Source organism: Cervus canadensis, chromosome 32 (genome assembly GCF_019320065.1).
Source record: "Cervus canadensis isolate Bull #8, Minnesota chromosome 32, ASM1932006v1, whole genome shotgun sequence".
In the NCBI taxonomy this organism is placed as follows: Eukaryota; Metazoa; Chordata; class Mammalia; order Artiodactyla; family Cervidae; genus Cervus; species Cervus canadensis.
This window is the reverse complement of record NC_057417.1, coordinates 31,957,164-31,976,148: the sequence shown is the minus strand read 5'-3', so window position 1 is coordinate 31,976,148 and position 18,985 is coordinate 31,957,164. Positions and strand designations below refer to the sequence as shown.

Sequence of the window (18,985 nt, the reverse complement as noted above, 5' to 3'; positions counted from 1 at the left end):
GAAGGATTTGCCACACTCGTTACATTCATATGGTTTCAACCCTGAGTGAATTTTATGTTTAATGAGATTAGACTTCACACAGAAGGTTTTTCCACATTCATTAGTCATAGGGTTACTTTGCTGTATGAGAGACTTGATGAATAATTAGGGCTGACTTAGAGCGGAAGGATGTCCCATATTCAGTACATTTATAGGGTTTCTTCTGTGGTTTCTTCTGTTCTTCTCTGGTTTCTTCTTCACCTCTGGTGGAGGTGCAGTGCTGACTTACATCAAACAGAAGGATTTTCCACATTCATCACATTTGCAGGGCTTCTCCCCTGTGTGTGTTCTCTGGTGATCAGCAAATTGTGACCTCTGTGAGTAAGTTTTCCCATGTCATTGCATTTGAAAGGTTTCTCCCCTGTAAGTATCTTCTGAAGTTTAGTTAGATTTGATTTCACACAGAAAGATTTCCCACAATCCTTACACTCATGTTTTCTCCCCTGTGGGAATGCTCTGGTGATAGTTGAAGTTTGATTTTGTGTAGGATTTCCCACAATCCTTACACTGGTAGGGCTTCTCTCGTGTGAGTACTCTGGCTCAGCTTTAGGACTTGAGATCTGATGGAAGGATTTCTTGCACTCATCACATACATAGAGCTTCTTTTGCTGCTCGGTAATGGCTGACTTCCCGGGGGCTTTGTCACATTCACAGGTTTTCTTTCTTACATCAGTTCTTTGCTGGATGGTGTTTTGTGCTTTCTGGAAGGTTTTCCCACATTTATTATTGTCACATGGCTCCTCTTCTTGTGTGTGTTTTCTGATGTTCAGTGAGGTGGGACTCCTGGTAAAAAGATTTCTTGCGGTGACTACATTCAAATATTTTCTCTTTGAGTTTTATGAGGTTAAGATGGGACTTCTTGCTGAAATTATTCTCAAATTTCCAAGAAATTTGTGGGTTTTCTTTACATTAATTTCCTGATGTTGAAAGAGGGTTGATGTCTCACGTGCATTAACTTCAGAGTGATTCTCCCTTGTGCATTTCCTGCTGGATTTTGAGAGCTGACTTGTCACTAGTGTCTTGCCCCTCCCTGTTCCTCATAATCCTCGGTCCTCTCTTCTGTTTGAGGTTTCTGTGGTGGGATGGTGACTGTCTCACTGGAGGTGGCTGCTCTGTGTTCATGACCTTCCACAGGTGGTCCCCAAAGCTGAATCTTCTGTTGCCCGCAAGGGTCCTCGTTACGACTCAGGGGTCTCCCATCTTGGTTATGGTTGTTGGATTGCTTCCCAGGCTGAGTATCCTCTTAATTATTATCAAGAAGCAACTTCCGACATGTATTAATTTCATCAGAGTTCTTATCTGAAACATTTTTATCATGCCAGGCTTCCCTGTCCATCACCAACTCCCGGAGTTTAGTCAAACTCATGTCCGTAGAACCATCCAACCACCTCATGCTCTTCGTTCCCTTCTCCTCCTGCCCTCAATCTTTCCCAGCATCATGGTCTTTTCAAATCAGTCAGTTTTTCGCATCAGGTGGCCAAAGGATGGGAGCTTCAGCTTCAGCATTAGTCCTTCCAATGAATATTCAGGACTGCATCTCCTTGCAGTCCAAGGGACTCTCAAGAGTCTTCTCCAACACCACAGTTCAAAAGCATCAATTCTTTGGCATTCAGCTTTTTTAATAGTCCAACTCTCACATCCATACATGACTACTGAAAAAACCATAGCTTTGACTAGATGGACTTTTGTTGGCAAAGAAATGTCTCTGCTTTAATTTGATATGCTGTCTAGGTTGGTCATAGCTTTTCTTCCAAGGAGCAAGTGTCTTTTAATTTCATGGCTGCAGTCACCATCTGCAGTGATTTGGGAACCCAAAAAATTAAAGTCTCACACTGTTTTCCCATCTATTTGCCATGAAGTGATGGGACCAGATGCCATGACCTTAGTTTTCCGAATATTGAGTTTTAAGCCAACTTGTTCACTCTCCTCTTTCACTTTCACCAAGGGGCTCTTTAGTTCTTCTTTGCTTTCTGCCATAAGGGTGGTGTCATCTGCATATATGAGGTTATTGATATTTCTCCAGGCAATATTGATTCCAGCTTGTGCTTCATCCAGCCCAGCATTTCACATGATGTACTCTGCATACAAGTTAAATAAGCAGGGTGACAATATACAGCCTTGACGTACTCCTTTCCTGATTTGGAACCAGTGTGTTGTTCCATGTCCAGTTCTAACTGTTGCTTCTTGACCTGCATACAGATTTCTCAGGAGGCAGGTCAGGTGGTCTAGTATTCCCATCTCTTTAAGAATTTTCCACAGTTTGTTGTGATCCACACAGTCAAAGGCTTTGGTGTACTCAATAAAACAGATGTTTTTCTGGAACTTTCTTGCTTTTTTGATAATCCAATGGATGTTGGCAATTTGATCTCTGGTTCCTCTGACTTTTCTAAATCCAGCTTGAACATCTGGAAGTTCACAGTTCACATATTGTTGACGCCTGGCTTGCAGCATTTTGAGCATTACTTTGCTAGCGTGTGAGATGAGTGCAGTTGTGCAATCATTTGAACATTCTTTGTCATTGCCTTTCTTTGGGATTGGAATGAAAACTGACCTTTTCCAGTCCTGTGGCCAATGCTGAGTTTTCCAAATTTGCTGGCATATTATGTGCAGCACCTCCACAGCATCATCTTTTAGGATTTGAAATAGCCCAACTGGAATTCCATCCCCTCCACTAGCTTTTTCATAGTGATGCTTCCTAAGGCCCACTTCACATTCCAGGATGTCTCACTCTAGATGAATGATCACACCACTGTGGTTATCTGGGTCATGAAGATCTTTTTTGTATAGTTCTTCTGTGTATTCTTACCACCTCTTAACATCTTCTGTTTCTTTTAGGTCCATACCATTTCTGTCTTTTATTGTGTCCATCTTTGCATGAAATGTTCCCTTGATATATCTGATTTTCTTGAAGAGACCTCTAGTCTTTTCTGTTCTATTTTTTCCTCTTATTTCTTTGCATTGATCACTGAGGAAGGCTTTCTTACCTTTCCTTGCTATTCTTTGGAACTCTGCATTCAAACAGGTATATCTTTCCTTTTCTCCTTTGCCTTTTGCTTCTCTTCTTTTCTCAGCTATTTGTAAGGCCTCCTCATTTTGCCTTTTTTGCATTTCTTTTGCTTGGGGATGATCTTGATCCCTGCCTCCTGTACAATGTCATGAACCTCCATCCATAGTTCATCAGGCACTCTTGTCTATCAGATCTAATCCCTTGAATCTATTTGTCACTTCCACTGTATAATCATAAGGGATTTGATTTAGGTCATACCTGAATGGGCTAGTGGTTTTCCCTACTTTTTCAATTTAAGTCTGAATTTGGCAATAAGGAGTTCACGACCTGAGCCACAGTCGGCTCCCGGTCTTCTCTTTGCTGACTATACAGATCTTCTTCATCTTTGGCTGCTGAGAATATAATCAGTCTGATTTTGGTATTCACCATCTGGTGATGTGTAGTCTTCTCTTGTGTTGTTGGAAGAGGGTGTTTGCTATGACCAGTGCATTCTCTTCACAAAATTCTGTTAGCCTTTGCCCTGCTTCATTCTGTATTCCAAAGCCAAATTTGCCTGTTATTCCAGGTATCTCTTGACTTCCTACTTTTGCATTCCAGTCCCCTATAATGAAAAGGACATCTTATTTTTTGGTTGGTTCTGAAAGGTCTTATAGGTCTTCATAGAACCGTTCAACTTCAGCTTCTTCAGCATTATTGGTTGGGGCATAGACTTGGATTAATGTGATATTGAATGGTTTGCCTTGGAAGTGAACAGAGATCATTCTGTCCACCCAGGGATGGTGGGATGAGATTTAGCACTTCCCTGTAGCTCAAATGGTAAAGAATCTGCCTGCAATGCAGGAGATTAGGGTTCAATCCCTGGGTTGGGAAGATCCTCTGGAGAAGGTTATAGCAATCCACTCCAGAATTCTTGCCTGGAGAATCCCATGGACAGAGGAGCCTGGCAGGCTACAGTTGGTGGGGTTAAAAAGAGCCGGACCCGACTTGATGGCTTTTGTCTATAAGGTCATAAATAAGAAAAGTTAGGTGTATTTGAAAAAACCTAACACATTTCTTATGTATATATAATTTATTACATCAGTGATTCTCACTTTTTAGTCCCAAGCTCCTAGGTTGAAATCCTGAGCATATATTTTCTCTTTTGATCAGAAAAAGGAAAAACAGAAAACATCTGCTATATTGGAAAAGGGAGCATAAAACTATAATGAACACACATAGATTTGCTGTTTTAAAAAGAAGACCATCAGAACTTAAAAGAAGAAAGTAAAGCTGAGGGAAACACACAGATAACTGGGTGATTACCCCAACAAAAACCATGAATAGGAAGTAGAACAAGGAATATGAGTGTACGTGTATGTCAGAAAACACAGAAGAGGAAATCTTAGGTATGGGATAAAACATTGTATGTATTCAGATACAGCCCACTTACCTATAAGCCAATGGGAAAATAAGACATAGTACTTGTTCAAGATATCCTTACAAAAATACATGACAAAACAGTTTTAAAAATATTCACTCCCAATTAATTACAAGTCAGTCTGACAAGTTTTTACACTCAGCAGTCTGCTTTTCAGCTTTGCTTCCACAAAAATTTATTAGTCCTCCAGGAAATGTATCTCCCTTTCCCTCCTCCTCTGCTTCTGTCTCTGCCCCCTCCTTTCCTCACATACTTATTTCAAATAATGCCTCTTAAACCCCAGTTTCTCCAACACTGAAGTAGTTACTGCCTATATTTTATTAACACACTATGGAAAGGACTAACTTTATCCAATAGTACTTGATAACTCAATATATATCATATGATTTTGTTCCTCTCTCCCAACTACATCCTATGCTCCTAGCAGGTTTCATTGTATCTCTACTTGCCTTTGAGTCCCCCTGAGTAGATATATAGTTGGCAGCTCTCAAATAGTATCAGAATTACCTGGAAATTTTAGAATTTTTATTTCATACTGCAGTATAGTTGACTTGCAATGTGGCATCAGTTTCAGGCAGATAACAAAGTGATTCAGCTATACATAAATACATACCTATTCTTTTTCAGAGTCTCCATATAGGTTTTTACAGAGTATTGAGCAGAGTTCCCTGTACTATAGTAGGTCCTTGTTGGTTATCTATTTTACATACAGTACTGTGTGTATATTAATCCCAACCTCCTAAATTATCCCTCCCTGGCCCCAGAATTACCTGGAAATTTTTATTCAAAACATGGAGGATAAACTGTCATAGGTCAGTGTCAATATATATGCCTTATGAATCAGAATTTGCAAGTAAGTGATGTAGGCCTATGTACTTAGGAAATGCTTTCTGAACAGTCGGTCAAACCTATGAGTATTAATAGATGAGCATATCTGTTATTTATTACCCATCAAACGAAAGAAAAGTAAAAAAATTTTTAAAAAAGAGGCCCCACAAGCTCTCCAGTGCATGGTGAGGTCTGAGTCCTTGTGGCTCAGCCACTAACTGAAATGTGAATTCTAAGAGGGGAGAGAGTACAAAGCACTTCAAAACAGGTGTGAACCTGAGCTCAAACATCAACTAGTGTAAAACACAGAAGCGTTAACTACACACCACGCACAGTCCTAAACTCTTTCTTCAGGGTCTGGAAAGGCAAACCTCAAAAACAGGTGCAGGTGTGGGTAAGACATATGTATGAGCAGTATGTAGGAGGTAGATCAAATGGAACTTAACCGTAAGGGTCTGGGCAACATCAACAAAAAGATGAATATGGCTTGACGTGTTTAAGAAGAGGAGTCTTAAGTAATAGAGGGCAGTCCTAGGTTTATATAAGGCCAACAACAAGACAAAACAGATGCTTTAGATTTTAAAATATATACTTACAATTAGGAATGAAATAAGGCCTCAGAGAATAAGGTTCTAGTTTTGAGTGAGGTCACTGGAAGGTAAGAATAAAAGGCAGAGAAGACAGTTTTCAAAAGAAAATTAAAAAGTAAGAGAAACTAGGGAGAGATCAGTACTACATGTGTTTTTTTGTGGTCATCAGATACAGGAGAAGAAAAGTGTTAGAACCTAAGTAAGTGGAAACAAGGAATGTGAGATTTACATTTTGGAAAAAAAGATTTCAGGGTTAGTCTCTGCCATACTGACAAAGAACTGTAACACCTCAGGTAAAATGCAGCGTAGAGGGCGGTTAAGGCTGAGATAGAGGAGGTGGAATTTTTCAGTCACTGGGTAAAGCAAAGAGCTTAACTCTGAATAACAGATGAGTACTGAGGAAGCATTAAAGGGAAGAGACATTGGAAGCCTAGTTGTTAACAAACTTCCCAGGAGACAGAGTGATTGAATGATCAGAACTGTTTGCTAAAACATCTTAATAACAACGTCATAATTTTTGGCAAATGCTATTTCACTGTCATACTTTTTCTCTCTCTGATTACCAATGAAGTTGTAGATATTCTTATCTATCATCTGTGTTTTTTCCCATTTGTGTCTCCTTTCCATGTATGTCTTTTGTTCACTTCTCTCTTGGGCTGTTGGACTTTTCTTATGAATGGTAGGAATTTATTATTTGACAAACTTTTATTAAATGCTGAACGCACTATATGAGATAGTGGAAACAGACATGAAAGAAAAAAGACCCTGTTCCCATGAAGTTTACATCCTAGTGGAAGTAAAGAGAAATTAAGTAGAATAATGTAAAATGCCTTGTTTAAATTTCTATTTGAGAAAAGTGTGTAAGCTCCAGGAGCTCAGGGAAAGTGCTGGTTTATCCATGTATCTTCAACTCCAAGAGCATGGGTGGCACAGGATAGGAATATTGGCAGAATGAATAAATGAATGCCGGGGCAGGTGCAGGAACTGAAAAGAAAACAGTCTGTGAAAATGGAGGGAAATGAATACTAGAGAAGGAGAAACCAAGAGCAAAGGTCTAAGAAGATGCAGGCAGGTGGTCAATGCTGGGAACAAGAATGGTCGCCTTCCTTAAAAGTCAGGCAGGAAAGGAAAGAGTGGTGGAAAGAAGTGCAGTTCGGGTTACCTGAGGCAGGCTGGCTTGCCATTCAGTTACTTTCAAAGGTCTGAGGCCCCTGAAGAGTATTACTGACACAGAGGTCAAAGGCCCCAGCTTCTGAACCAATCTGCCTGCTCCACATTTCCAGTGGCTTCTTTTTTCCCAACCTGATAATGGTTAACTCACCTGGACCACTCCAGCCTGGGAATTCTCTCTAATGGCCACAGCTCTTCTTGCTCCAGCTTGATGATCACCTCTGGTTTGGCAATGCAGTACCCTGTGAGTAAGACATGGGGTAAGACTTCTGACAAGCTTCTTGGACATCAGAGCCCCTGAAGGATGAGGAAGGTGCAGGTTCAGGAGTCATGTGATAAAGGTGCCCATTTGAACCTTTCTTTTGGAAGGTGACAACAGAAAGCTTTCTGTGCCCAAGCAAACACTTTTGACCCATAAGATGAACACACTAGTATCATAAAGCTTCACCAAGGGCTCATAAGTTTCAGCAGCTAATGAAAGAAAAATAGTGAGGCATTACACAGAGAAGACTTCTCACCCACAGAGACCAGGTGGCTGTAGTTCTCCAGCATCACGTCCCAGTACAGGGTCCTCTGATACTGGTCAGTTGTCACCACTCATCCTGGGTGAAGTCCACAGTCATGTCCTTGAATGACATGGGTCCTTGGCCAGCACACTTCTATTTAAACCAAAGAGATCAGTACTGAGTGACATGAAAGATATGCAAAATAATTCTTAACATGTTTAAGTTTACCATAAATATTATACAGGCTGCCAGTCTACACATTGTTGTGTGGTTTACTTTATAGACTGAAGTGGTATTGTGACAGGAAAATCCAGATGGTGTATTAACTTATTAATTCCAACAAAAACTCTGAAGTTCCTATCATGCATCAGAAATTGTCACAGCTTGCCAAGACTGCTGAGCTAAATCAGTCCTTTTTGTCTGGCCCTCAAGGAGCTTAAAGCAGACAAATTATATCTACGAATACTCTTCCTGTAGTAAGGTATTATTAGAGCTATGCTAAAAATCAGTGTTACATAATGTAGAAAATATGACTCTATTTTGTGTTGTCCGGCCAGGCTTCACTGAATAGCAGACCTTTATTAATGTGGTACCACTGCATATGCAGAGTCAAAGAGGCATGAAAAACACACAGCAGTATGACAGAAACAGGAACAGTGCAGGGCCATGAGAAGATGAAAAGCTGCAAGGGTGTTTGGGAACACACTGTGCAGTAATTCTGGACTCATCCTTGGAATTGAGTGTTCTCCAAAATACTTCATCACCACCCTGAGTGTCACGTTTTGAGCACCCCCAATTTATTTTTAATAAGTAACATATTTCTGTTGTTGTTCAGTCACTAAGTCATAACTGACTCTGTCACCCCATGGTCTGTAGCCCACCAGCCTCCTCTGTCCTCCACTATCTCCTGTAATTTGCTCAAATTCATGTCCATTGAATCGGTGATGCTATCTAACCATCTCATCCTCTGCCGCCCCCTTCTCCTTTTGCCTTCTTTCCTAGCATTGGAGTAATATATACATTCTCTTAATCCACACAATAATGATAAGCTTAACTTATCTTTCTTTCATTAAATGTTTCAATGTAACCAATCTACTGTCTTCTTCCCAGCGGAGAAGAAAGCACCGGGGTATCTTGTGCCTCCATAGGTGGGAGGTGTGGCCACTGAAGACAATGAGGAGCCAGTGAAGACACACATGCAATCTCTGTCGCAGCCGTAACATTTACATTAGACAGCAACAAGGAGCTTCCCTGGTGCTTAGTGGTGGAGAGTCCACCTGCCAATGCAGAGGATACAGGTTTGATCCCTGATCTGGGAGGATCCCACATGCCATGGAGCAGCTGAGCCCATGCACCACAACTATTGAGTCTATGCTCTAGAGCCCAGAAGCTGCAACTATTGAACCCATGTGCCCTAGAGCCCATGCTCTGAAACAAGAGAAGCCACCATAATGAGAAGCCTGCACACCTCGACTAGAGTAGCTCCCACTTGCCACAACTAAAGAAAAAGCCTGTGCAGCAACGAAGACCCAGCACAGCCAAAAATAAATGCATGAATAAAATATTAAAAAATAAAATTTAAAAAAAAGGAAAGAAATGATGACATCTTAAAGGCAGTATAGCCTAGATGCCAGCCAGGATGAGGTGAGGGGCAAGAAGGACAAGATGAACCCCATTCTGGTAGCTTTTTATCTGTTTCTACTATTCCATCTTAATATATGAACACACTAATATAACACCAGGAAATCCACTGGAAAACAAAATAGGGAACAGAGAAGAGAAACACTTCACCTGGCATTTGCTCATTTTCTGTTGTTCTTGGAAGACTGTCCAAACCTGGGAAGGCATTCCTGGAAGAGGAAGAGGCAACAGGATGATGAGAGCTCCTTGATGCTCCACAAGCCAGCTGGATAACTGTGATCCTGGAGAAGGAAAGGAAGGCTAACAGCTGCCCCTTACTAACTCCTGAAATCTGCAACATTCCTTTACTGCTTTAACTACTTACAACCCTGCCCACTAACACAGAAACATCTAAAGCAGAATTATTAAGCAGATGATAGTGTCTCAAAATATGATGCCTTCGTTAAAACTGATATTGCAGGGGAGAAAACCTAAAGGCTATTTTGTGTAACTGTTTTACTGCTAAGATATTAACCCCTTGAGTCTGAGAATCCTCATAGTTTTGAAAAAAGGGATAGGGGCCTTGAACTTGGGTGTTTTGTGGGGTTGTTTTTTTTTTTTAACTGTTTTTTTAACTTGCTGTTACTCAGAAGGATTTTTTTTTTTTAAGGAAACACGTTTCTGTGTGATCGTGTGGAAAGCACAAGCCAGGACTTCCATGTGCCTCCTACTGATTCCTCACTAGTCAACTCCCCTTCAAGTTTTTTTTCCTTCTGTCAAATGAGACAAAAACACACAATCCTGGCAAACCCTCCGGGAACTACTGCTACTCTTGATTGAGAGTAGTAACAACAGAAAAGCAACAACTTTTCTAAGAACAGGAACAACAGAAAAACACAACTCCAGATGCCGGACATGGTTAAAAAGCTGACCAGCTTCTGGAAAGGAGTAGTGGAGAATGAAGGGAGGGGAGAATCGCCCAGCATCCCACCACACCGGCCACATTTTTCATGCCTTCCCTCCCTATCCCCAGTCCCCTTCTCTCTTCCCCTGAGCGACACGCTCCTTTTCTGGGTTTCTGCCGTTGCTTTCCTGGAGCTCGGATGGGGTTCGGGTCCGAGGGTGGAAGACAGGGGGGTTTTCCCGGTGAAGTTCTCGGAGCCCCCTCCTTCTGGCCTCGGTAGAGATGCCTTGTTCCAACAGAGCCTAGGAGACTGATTCACTTCAGCGGGAAGCTACCTCGGGGCCTGCCTCTCTGAGAACACAACAGCGACCAGAGACTCCGGGCGCGCCTCCACAACTGCGGGCCGGCAGCGGCTGGAGTGCCCCCCGGCCCCGGACAGCGCAGCGAGAGGTAATAGGCCACAAATCTAAGGAAACTAGGGAAATCGCCTGGCGTGCTGCAGTTCGTGGGGTCCCAGAGTCGGATATGACTTAGCGACTAAGCAAGAAGGGAAACCCGGCATTCAAACCACCGCCGCCTGCAGTCTAGATCCCCCTCACTCACACGGATCCGTATTTGGGCCTGAAAGACGCGTGCCGCGAAGGCTCCACGCCGGGCAGCGTCGGAGCTCGTCTCACCTCTCCGGGATGCGGGGGCCGGCCGGGAGTCAGTCGCTCCGTCCTCTGGGCCGCGCTCGGGCCGCCTCGGCGGTTAGGAGGATGGAGACGCCGTAGCCGGCGCGGCCTCTTCCCCGAACGCGGCCCTCAGGGGGTCTCCCGAATCAGGGACGCGGCCCAGGCGGCAGGGCCTCTGCCCCCGCCCCGCGCCCCTTCTCGCGGCCTCCAGCCGCCCACACTCACCAAGGGGCCGACCTCAACGCGCAACAGCACGGGGACAAGACGGAGACCACAAGTACGCCCAGCCCGGAACCGACGCGCGCCTGCGCCCAGAGCCCGACGCCGCGATCCGGAGGCCCTCGGGAGGCTCCGCCCATGTGGGCGGGGCCTGTGCGGGCCCGGCCCTCCCCGCGCCCCCTCAACGTTCCCCTCACTCACGCGTCACCAGTACCTCCTCACCTCACCCCCGCCTCACCTCACCCCCGTCACCTGCCCCGCCCCCTCTCACCGCACCCTGCATCGCCCCCGCCCCAACTCCTCTGCGTCACCCTTCAGCCCCACCTGGAGATGAGGGGCTTCCTCGCAGCCGCCAGCCAGCGAGGGAGAGATTCAACAACACAGATGAAAAAGTTAAATTGGCCCAGCCAAGCAATTTTTAAAAACATGAATGAAAAAGAAGGGAGGGGGCAAATTTTAAGACGCAATACACGAAAATTGAAGGTAAATACAAATGCACACAAATGAAGATAGGGGAGAGAGTATCTCACACATTCTTCCAGAGATGACGGTCCTGAACCGTTAGGCGCGTGTATTTCGGGCATTTTTACCATACAGAAAAAATTCTAAAGGATCATGAGGAGTCAGAGAACCGACCTAAGACAGAGGGTATTTAACAATTCCACGTAGTAAAGGGGCTTGCAGATTGGTGGGAAGTATTCTATATACTGTGTTTTCTGGGGTTGTAGGAATTGGGTTATCACTCAGACACGAGCTTATCTAAGGAAATATAAGTACTCAGTTATTAATGTTGAACAGTAATATCCTCTGTGCCAAGAAAAGCTGCTTACTTGGTTCTCTCTCTCTCTCTCACAAACTTGTTTTCCTGGGAAAATTTCCCAGGCGATTCCAAAGGATTTGAAGGTGAAAGTGAGCGTGTCAGTCACTCAGTCATGTCTGACTCTCTGTGACCCCACTAGCTCTGTCCATGGAATTCTCCAGGCAATTTAAACCAACGCAAAATGGGAATTATAGGGAATTTGGAGAAATTATCATGCAAGCATCCTATTTAACACTGAAATTAGAATTGCCTTGGCTGTCAATGGGATTTTTTTTTACTATTTTTTAAGATAATTCACTTTTAAAGAACAGAAAAAAAACGGATTTCAGAAAAACTAAGAAATTTTACTTTTACTTGCAAGTCATTTGATTCCTGTCCTTTTCCCCTTTCTGTGTAGGTGGTAATACTGCCTGCTTAGTAAGAAATTCCTTTCTTAAAACTTTTCTCTGAGCCTCCATGTTTGTATTGATAACAACAGTAAGAAATAGCACATTTTGAGCTTTTATCACTAACAGGCCAAGAGCTGTTATAAGAGTTTCTACTTATTTGATTCTGGCAACAAAGCTGGGAGGTAGCCATTCTGTTCAGGCAACAGAGGTACTGCTTTGAGGTAGAAGTGACATGTAGTGTATTGAATGTGTACAAAGTATACAATTTCATAAGTTTGGGCACATGATATACCTATAAAATCATCACCACATCAAGATATCTCAGTTGGAAAGAATCTGCTTGCAGTGCAGGAGACCCCGGTTTGATCCTGGGTTGGGAAGATCCGCTGGAGAAGGGATAGGCTACCTACCCCAGTATTCTTGGACTTCCCTGGTGGCTCAGCTGGTAAAGAATCTGCCTGCAATGTGGGAGACTGGGTTCAATCTCTGGGTTGGGGAGAGCCCTTGGAAAAGGGAAAGGCTACCCACTCCAGTATTCTGTCCTGGAGAATTCCATGGACTGTATAGTCCATGGGTCGCAAAGAGTCAGACACATCTGAGGAGCTTTCACTTATCACTGATATCACATCAAGACAATGAACAGATCAGAGTCCCCAAAGTTTCTTCATGCTCCTTTATAATCCATACTTCTTACTTATCCCTAGCCCCCCCACAAATTCCCAAGCAATCATTAATCTTTCAGTTGCTATAGATGAATCTGCATTTTCTAGAACTTTTGGATTTTACATAAATGGAATCATATGCCTTTTTTAATGGCATCTTGAAGGCAACAGAATTATTTTAAGGTTCATCAGTGTTGTTGAATGTATCAATACTATATTCCATTTTTATTCCCAAGATGTATTCCACCACATGAACAAACTGTTCCTTGTTTACTCATCCACCTGTTACTGGACATTTGGGTGGGTTTCAGTTCATTCATCTTATGTAAATACCTAGGAGTTGAAAAACTGAGTTATATGGTAGATATATATTTAACATTTTAAGAAACTGCCAAACACTGTTTTATATTCCCACCATTGATGTATGAGAGTTTAAGTAGCTCCACATGCTTGCCAGTATTGGCTATGTCAGTGTGTTTAGTTATAGTCATTTTTGTAGGTGTGTAGTAGTATCCTATCATGGCTTAAATTTGTATTTTCCTGGGAACTCCCAGGTGGTCCAGTGGTTAAGATGCCATGCTTCCATTGCAGGCTCACAGCATTGCAGGAGGGGGTCATAGATTCAGTCCTTGGACGGGGAACAGGGATCCTGCATGCTGCATGGCACAGCCAAAAAAAAAAAGGAATTGTATTTTCCTAATGATTGGTGATGCTGAGTTTCCTAATTACATTCACGTGACTAATTACCATACATATAACTGCTTGAGTGAAGTGTCCAAATCTTTTGCCCATTTTTAAAAATTGAGATTCTTTGTTTCCCTATTATTGACGTTTCAGAGTTCTTTTTTTTATTTTTTAATTAAAAAAAATTTTTTTTTTTCAGAGTTCTTTTTTTTTAAGTTGAAATGCACAATTGAATTATTAGAGATAATCAGTAAACCTTTATATCCACTACTGGAATATACACAGTCAGCAGAATTCAGTGCTTACAGGCTATAAGTATAATGCAAAACAGTAAAGAACAGCTGCTAAGTGAATATTTCCATTTTTATTAATTGCAATCATTTAAATTGAAAAGGACTGTATAATACATTTAATTAGTTTATATACTTATGAACTGAACTATTTATTTTCATTCTGCTGTCAGATTATTTTTATTGTTGGGACTTTTTATTTAATTGAACTATGTTTCTGGATACAACTCCTGTATCCGATATGTGACTTGTAAATATTTTCTCCCAGTTTTATCATCCTCTTAACAATGTCTTTTGAATTTCTTGATTTTACTAAAGCCTAATATATCATCTTTCCTTTTATGGATCTTGTATCTAAAAGACCTTTGCCTAACCAATTGTTCAGAAAATTTTCTCCTCCAGGGAATTCTGCGACAGTCCAGTGGTAAAAAGCTCTGTGCTTCCACTGCAGGGGGCATGGGTTTTATTCCTGGTTGGGGAACTAAGATCCTGTGTGCATTGTGGTGTGGCCAAAAAGGAAAAAAAAAAAAATTCTCCTGTGTTTTATCAGAAGCTTCATGGTATTAGGTTTTACATTAAATATATGATCTATTTGGGCTGATTTTGGTACCTTGAGGGAGGTATGGATCAAAATACAATTTAATCCAAGATTCTAGTAGGAATTCAGAAGAAGAAAATAGAATGATAGAAAAGCAATGTTATACAATATTGTCTAAGAATTTTCCAGATTTTATGAAATATGTAGTCAAGTCAGAAAACAAAATCGGTTCTGTACAGGACAAATTTTCAAAATCCATACTTCCCCATTAGACTGCTGTCTATTTTTATTATTATTTGCAGGATTTCCTGGAGTATTTTAGACATTGCAAATATTTTTCCCCTCTGATATCTAAGTTTATCTCTAGAATCCTTCATAATACAAATTTATAAATTTTGAAGCAATCAAATTCATCTTTTTTTTTTTTGTCTCATGGCTATGGTATTGGAGTTTTGTTATTTCCTACCCTGAGATCACAAAGATATCACCTACATTTTTTTCTGCTAATATTATGGCTTTACTTTTATAGTCAGGTCTTTAATATATTTGGTATGCACTTCTTGATATGAGGTTAAGCAGGGATCCAGTATCATCAGCCAATTGCCCTAACATCATCTGCTGAATAGTCTGTGCCTTCCTCCTATTGGTAGGGTAAGTTGCTCCCTGTTTACTCTTCCTCTCCCACAGAAATTTATCAAGGCTCTCAAAAACCTCAGCGGAAAATTTTATTAAAATTGCATTGAATTTGCAGATGAATTTGGGGAGAATTGACATCATTCCTTCCAAGTGCATCGAAATACCACTTACTAGGATTGCTGGATCACAATAACAAATGCAACTGCTGATATTTCTAGGTTGTGTGACCTCTTCTATAAGTTCTAGTATTTTACCAATGGGTTCTTATATTTTTCTGGATCATGTTATCTAAGAATAATGACATTTTAATCTCTTCCACTGCAAATCTTATATCACCTGTTACCTTGCATGGAAACTCCAGCACTGTGTTAAATTATAGCAGGATGATGAACACACTTGTTTCCAGTTCATATACCCAAAGTAAAGGGCTTCCTATCTTGGAGAAATAATTCAAGTCAAGCAGGTTGACAAGCACTAGGGAAGACTTTCTGTCTCAGAAAATTTTTACGCCCTCTAATCTAAATGATAGGTTCCAGCCTTTGCCAAGGGCAAGGTTCTGCTTGGTCAGAATTAGGGAAGGAAAAAAATCAAATCCTTATTTCCCTTAGTCACAAACTTATTCATTCACTGGGCATTTCATCCAAAATGTGTAACATTTTTTTCCTGGTCACACTGGCATCAAGGCAGAGGTAGGTCTTCAGTAATAATCTTCTTCAGATCAATGGGATACAATTTAATCCCATGGAGAAATGTATCAAAAAAATGTGGATTGATTCATGACCCTGGTCAAATTTTCCTCATCTGTTTTGCTTTGTGGACAGGAAACTCTTATGCCTACACTCTGTTTATCAATGCTTATTAAGAATCTGCCTACACCTACTAGGATAGCTATAGTTTTTTAAAGGAAAAGAATGAGTGTTGGTAAGGATATGGAGAAATTAGAACCTGCACATGTTGCTGGTGGGTGGGAATGTAAAATGATGCAGCGGTGTTGGAATACAGTTTGGTGGTTCTGCAACGAGTTAAACAGAATTACCATGTGACCCAGCGATTCCACTCCTAGGCTTTACCCAAAAGATCTGAAACAGGGACTCACGTAAATACTTGTACCTGAGTGTCCACAGCAGCACGATTGACAATAGTCAAAAGGTGGAAACAGTCCACATCAACAGATGAAGGGATAACTGAAGTATGGTCTATACACACAACGGAATATTACCCGGCCTCAGAAAGGAAGACGGTGCTGATACACACTACAATGTGGATGAGCTTTGAGAACATTGTACAAAGTGACATGGCCAAGTGACTGTGGTCACATGTTGTACAATTCTGTTTATATGGAATTAATTTAAATATTTAAAGTTATTAAATTCCGTTTAAATATCCAGGCCAGGAACATCTATGGAGAGAGAGTTGATTGGTGATTGCTGTGGGTTGGGAGGGGGAACCAGGAGTGACAGCTTAACCGGTATGGGGTTTCCTTTCCAAGTGATAAAGATGCTTAAAACTGGATGGAGGGGGTGGTGCACAGCATGGTGAACGTGCTGAATGCTGCTGAGCTGTTCACTTCAAAATGGTTAATGTGATGTAAATTTTATCTCAATTAAAAATAAAAAAGAAAGAATCTACATGTGATTTTTACTGCAAGGGTCCAGAACGTTAGGAGGAATGTCTGGATGAAGTAAATATGGTCCAGTGGGAGAATAGATGTGTTCTGACCTCTCTAGGGTTCCTTAGTTTTCCAATGACTCTCCCAGAAGAGAGATTCCAAGTCTCTCAGATACACAAACAGATCCAGAACCTTCTATGTATGGAAACTGCAGTGTTTACTGGTCTTTGGCATGGAACTTCACACATGGTCTCAGCAGGGCTGACATATTTCAACATTGTGGACCAGTCTGTCACACCCCACAAATTCTGGGATCCACAAGCAAATTTCCAGGGAGTTCCCCATTGACGGCAAGGGGTAAGGATATGGTGAGTGGGCATATATACCCCTTCTCACTCTGTCTAGTGTGTTTTTCCATACCACTGAGGCTGGAAAGCTAAAATCTTCATTTCCCAGACTTCCTTGCCGCTGGGGTTCAAGTTACGCTCTACCAGTTAGATGCACTTGTGTGTGATTTGGCTGATGGAAAAAGTAGAGTGGTCTTCCTGTTGCTTTGAGCACTGTGCTGGGAAACACACTAAAAGTGGGAGCAAGATCCTGGTTCCTCCCTGATCCAATTTGTGCCTGAAGAGAGTTCACTTCATGCCCCAAGTTCTCTGTTCCCAGTCAGTGTTCATTTTTACATCTGACCTGCCTTTCCCCCCAGCTCTGCTCGTCCATGCCCGACTACTTGGGCATGATTTCCACTCTGTCAGTTTCCACCTGTTCCACAGAAACCTCCTTCCTGAAGTTGCCCATCCTCTAGCTCAAATCAGACTGGCGTATAGCTGCTGGTCTGGGGAGCTCTTTCTCATGAACTGGCTCCGCTATTTTCTACATTCCAAATCTTTTTCTTTCTTTGGTGATTCTTTTCATTTCTGATGTGGCTCTGAGAGGGTAATAGGAAGGCCAGGGGTCTCCAAAGGGAGGAAATAGGCTGCAAATGTCAGACATTTTTATCTCTCTCTTAAGCGGCAGGAGGAAACAAACTACAAGCGGTAAAGATTTTTTTTTCTCCTTCTCTATACAAATTTAAAAAGAGATTTCTTTTAAAATTCTGTGTTGCCATGATGACACCTGGTTCCACCTGAACTAAACTTTCTCAGACCTTGAGATGGCATCCCCGACTCAACAGACATGAGTTTGAGTAAGCTCCAGGAGTTGGTGATGGACAGGGAAGCCTGGCATACTGCCGTCCATGGGGGTCACAAAGAGTCGGACGTGACCGAGTGACTGAACTGAACTGACGACAACACCTGGTTCTACCGGAACTTTTCTCAAACCTTGAGATAACCAATTCATTTTTCTTATGGAAATGTTTGTCTTAAGCTGTGTTAATGAACTATGTATTTACCCTAGACTCGGTCTTCAAGTCGGTTTGCCTAAGACTCAGAAATGACTTGACAAACCAGTATGTTTTACTCATGCAAGTGTTCTCTTAAGCTGTGTTAATGAGAATATATTTACTTGGAAACCTGCCTTTCTTCAAGATTCATGTCAATCATTTTATGGCCCCAGACAACTCACCTTGTGCCAATATTTTCTCAAAATTCATGTTGTGGGTGAGGGACTTGATGCCAGTCTCTGAGTTTTGAGACATTTCCTTTCTTTAATTAGCAGACTGCTAGCAGCTATATGATATCTGGCTAAAGACTAGCAGAGAGGCACTTTTCTGCCACCTTCTGATGTCTATGTCAGAAGCTTTCTCTATCTCTCTTATACTTTAATAAAACTTTATTACACAAAAGCTCTGAGTGATCAAGCCTTGTCACTGGCTCCAAATAGAATTCTTCTCCTCCGGAGGCCAAGAATCCCGGTGTCTTTCATGGCTCAGCAACAACCTTTCAGTTCCCAACCACAGTGAATGGATGGTAAATTTTCTGAATTCTTGAATGTCAAAAAATATCATTATTTGTCCTCATAAGAAATAGCTTGTCTGGATATTGAATTCCAGGTAGAAAATTATTTTTTCCTTAGAGGAAAAAAAATCAACCTAGTAGCATTGAACACCCCAGCACCCAAACTGTGGTCCCTAAATATCACTTCCCTCTAAAGGAATCAGGGCTTTTGGAGAATAGGCTAACTAGAGGTTTTGGGTAGGAAATTTTCAAGGTAAGCCTGGGACATCCTTTCATATAAGGAAGTAAGGAAGCTACTAATGATTGTTACTGTTGAGTAAAAGGATATTAGAGCCAAGTTCAAGAGGCTCCAGTTAGCTATAGATGGAACAATTTGAGCATTAATAAGAACAGTAAAAAAACAAAAAAGTACTAGAGTTTAGATAACTCTAAAGGAAAAGAATAGTAACTGCAATGGATTAAAACGACTCTCAAAAAATCGTCTC

General features: G+C 41.6%; 1 protein-coding gene and 1 long non-coding RNA gene across 3 annotated transcripts in view; one reads left to right on the top strand and one right to left on the bottom strand.

The window, feature by feature from the left end:
- ZNF12 (zinc finger protein 12) overlaps positions 1 to 18,173 on the top strand; it is a 33,571-nt gene extending 15,398 nt beyond the window's left edge. Inside the window, exon 5 of one of the 2 annotated variants that reach the window (XM_043454765.1) lies at positions 17,748 to 18,173. In XM_043454765.1, the coding sequence (XP_043310700.1) occupies positions 17,748 to 17,782 (35 nt within the window). In that variant the 3' untranslated portion in view covers positions 17,783 to 18,173. Of the gene's footprint in view, positions 1 to 8,667; positions 8,918 to 17,747 lie in introns of those variants that run through there. The other variant, XM_043454764.1, reaches the window with a different exon arrangement.
- On the bottom strand, positions 4,058 to 11,067 carry LOC122432726. The gene is made up of 5 exons (XR_006266947.1): positions 10,759 to 11,067; positions 9,349 to 9,407; positions 7,570 to 7,710; positions 7,203 to 7,293; positions 4,058 to 6,865 (listed from the first exon to the last, which is right to left on the bottom strand). It is a non-coding gene; the product is annotated as an uncharacterized LOC122432726 (long non-coding RNA).
- Positions 18,174 to 18,985: the final 812 nt, after the last annotated feature.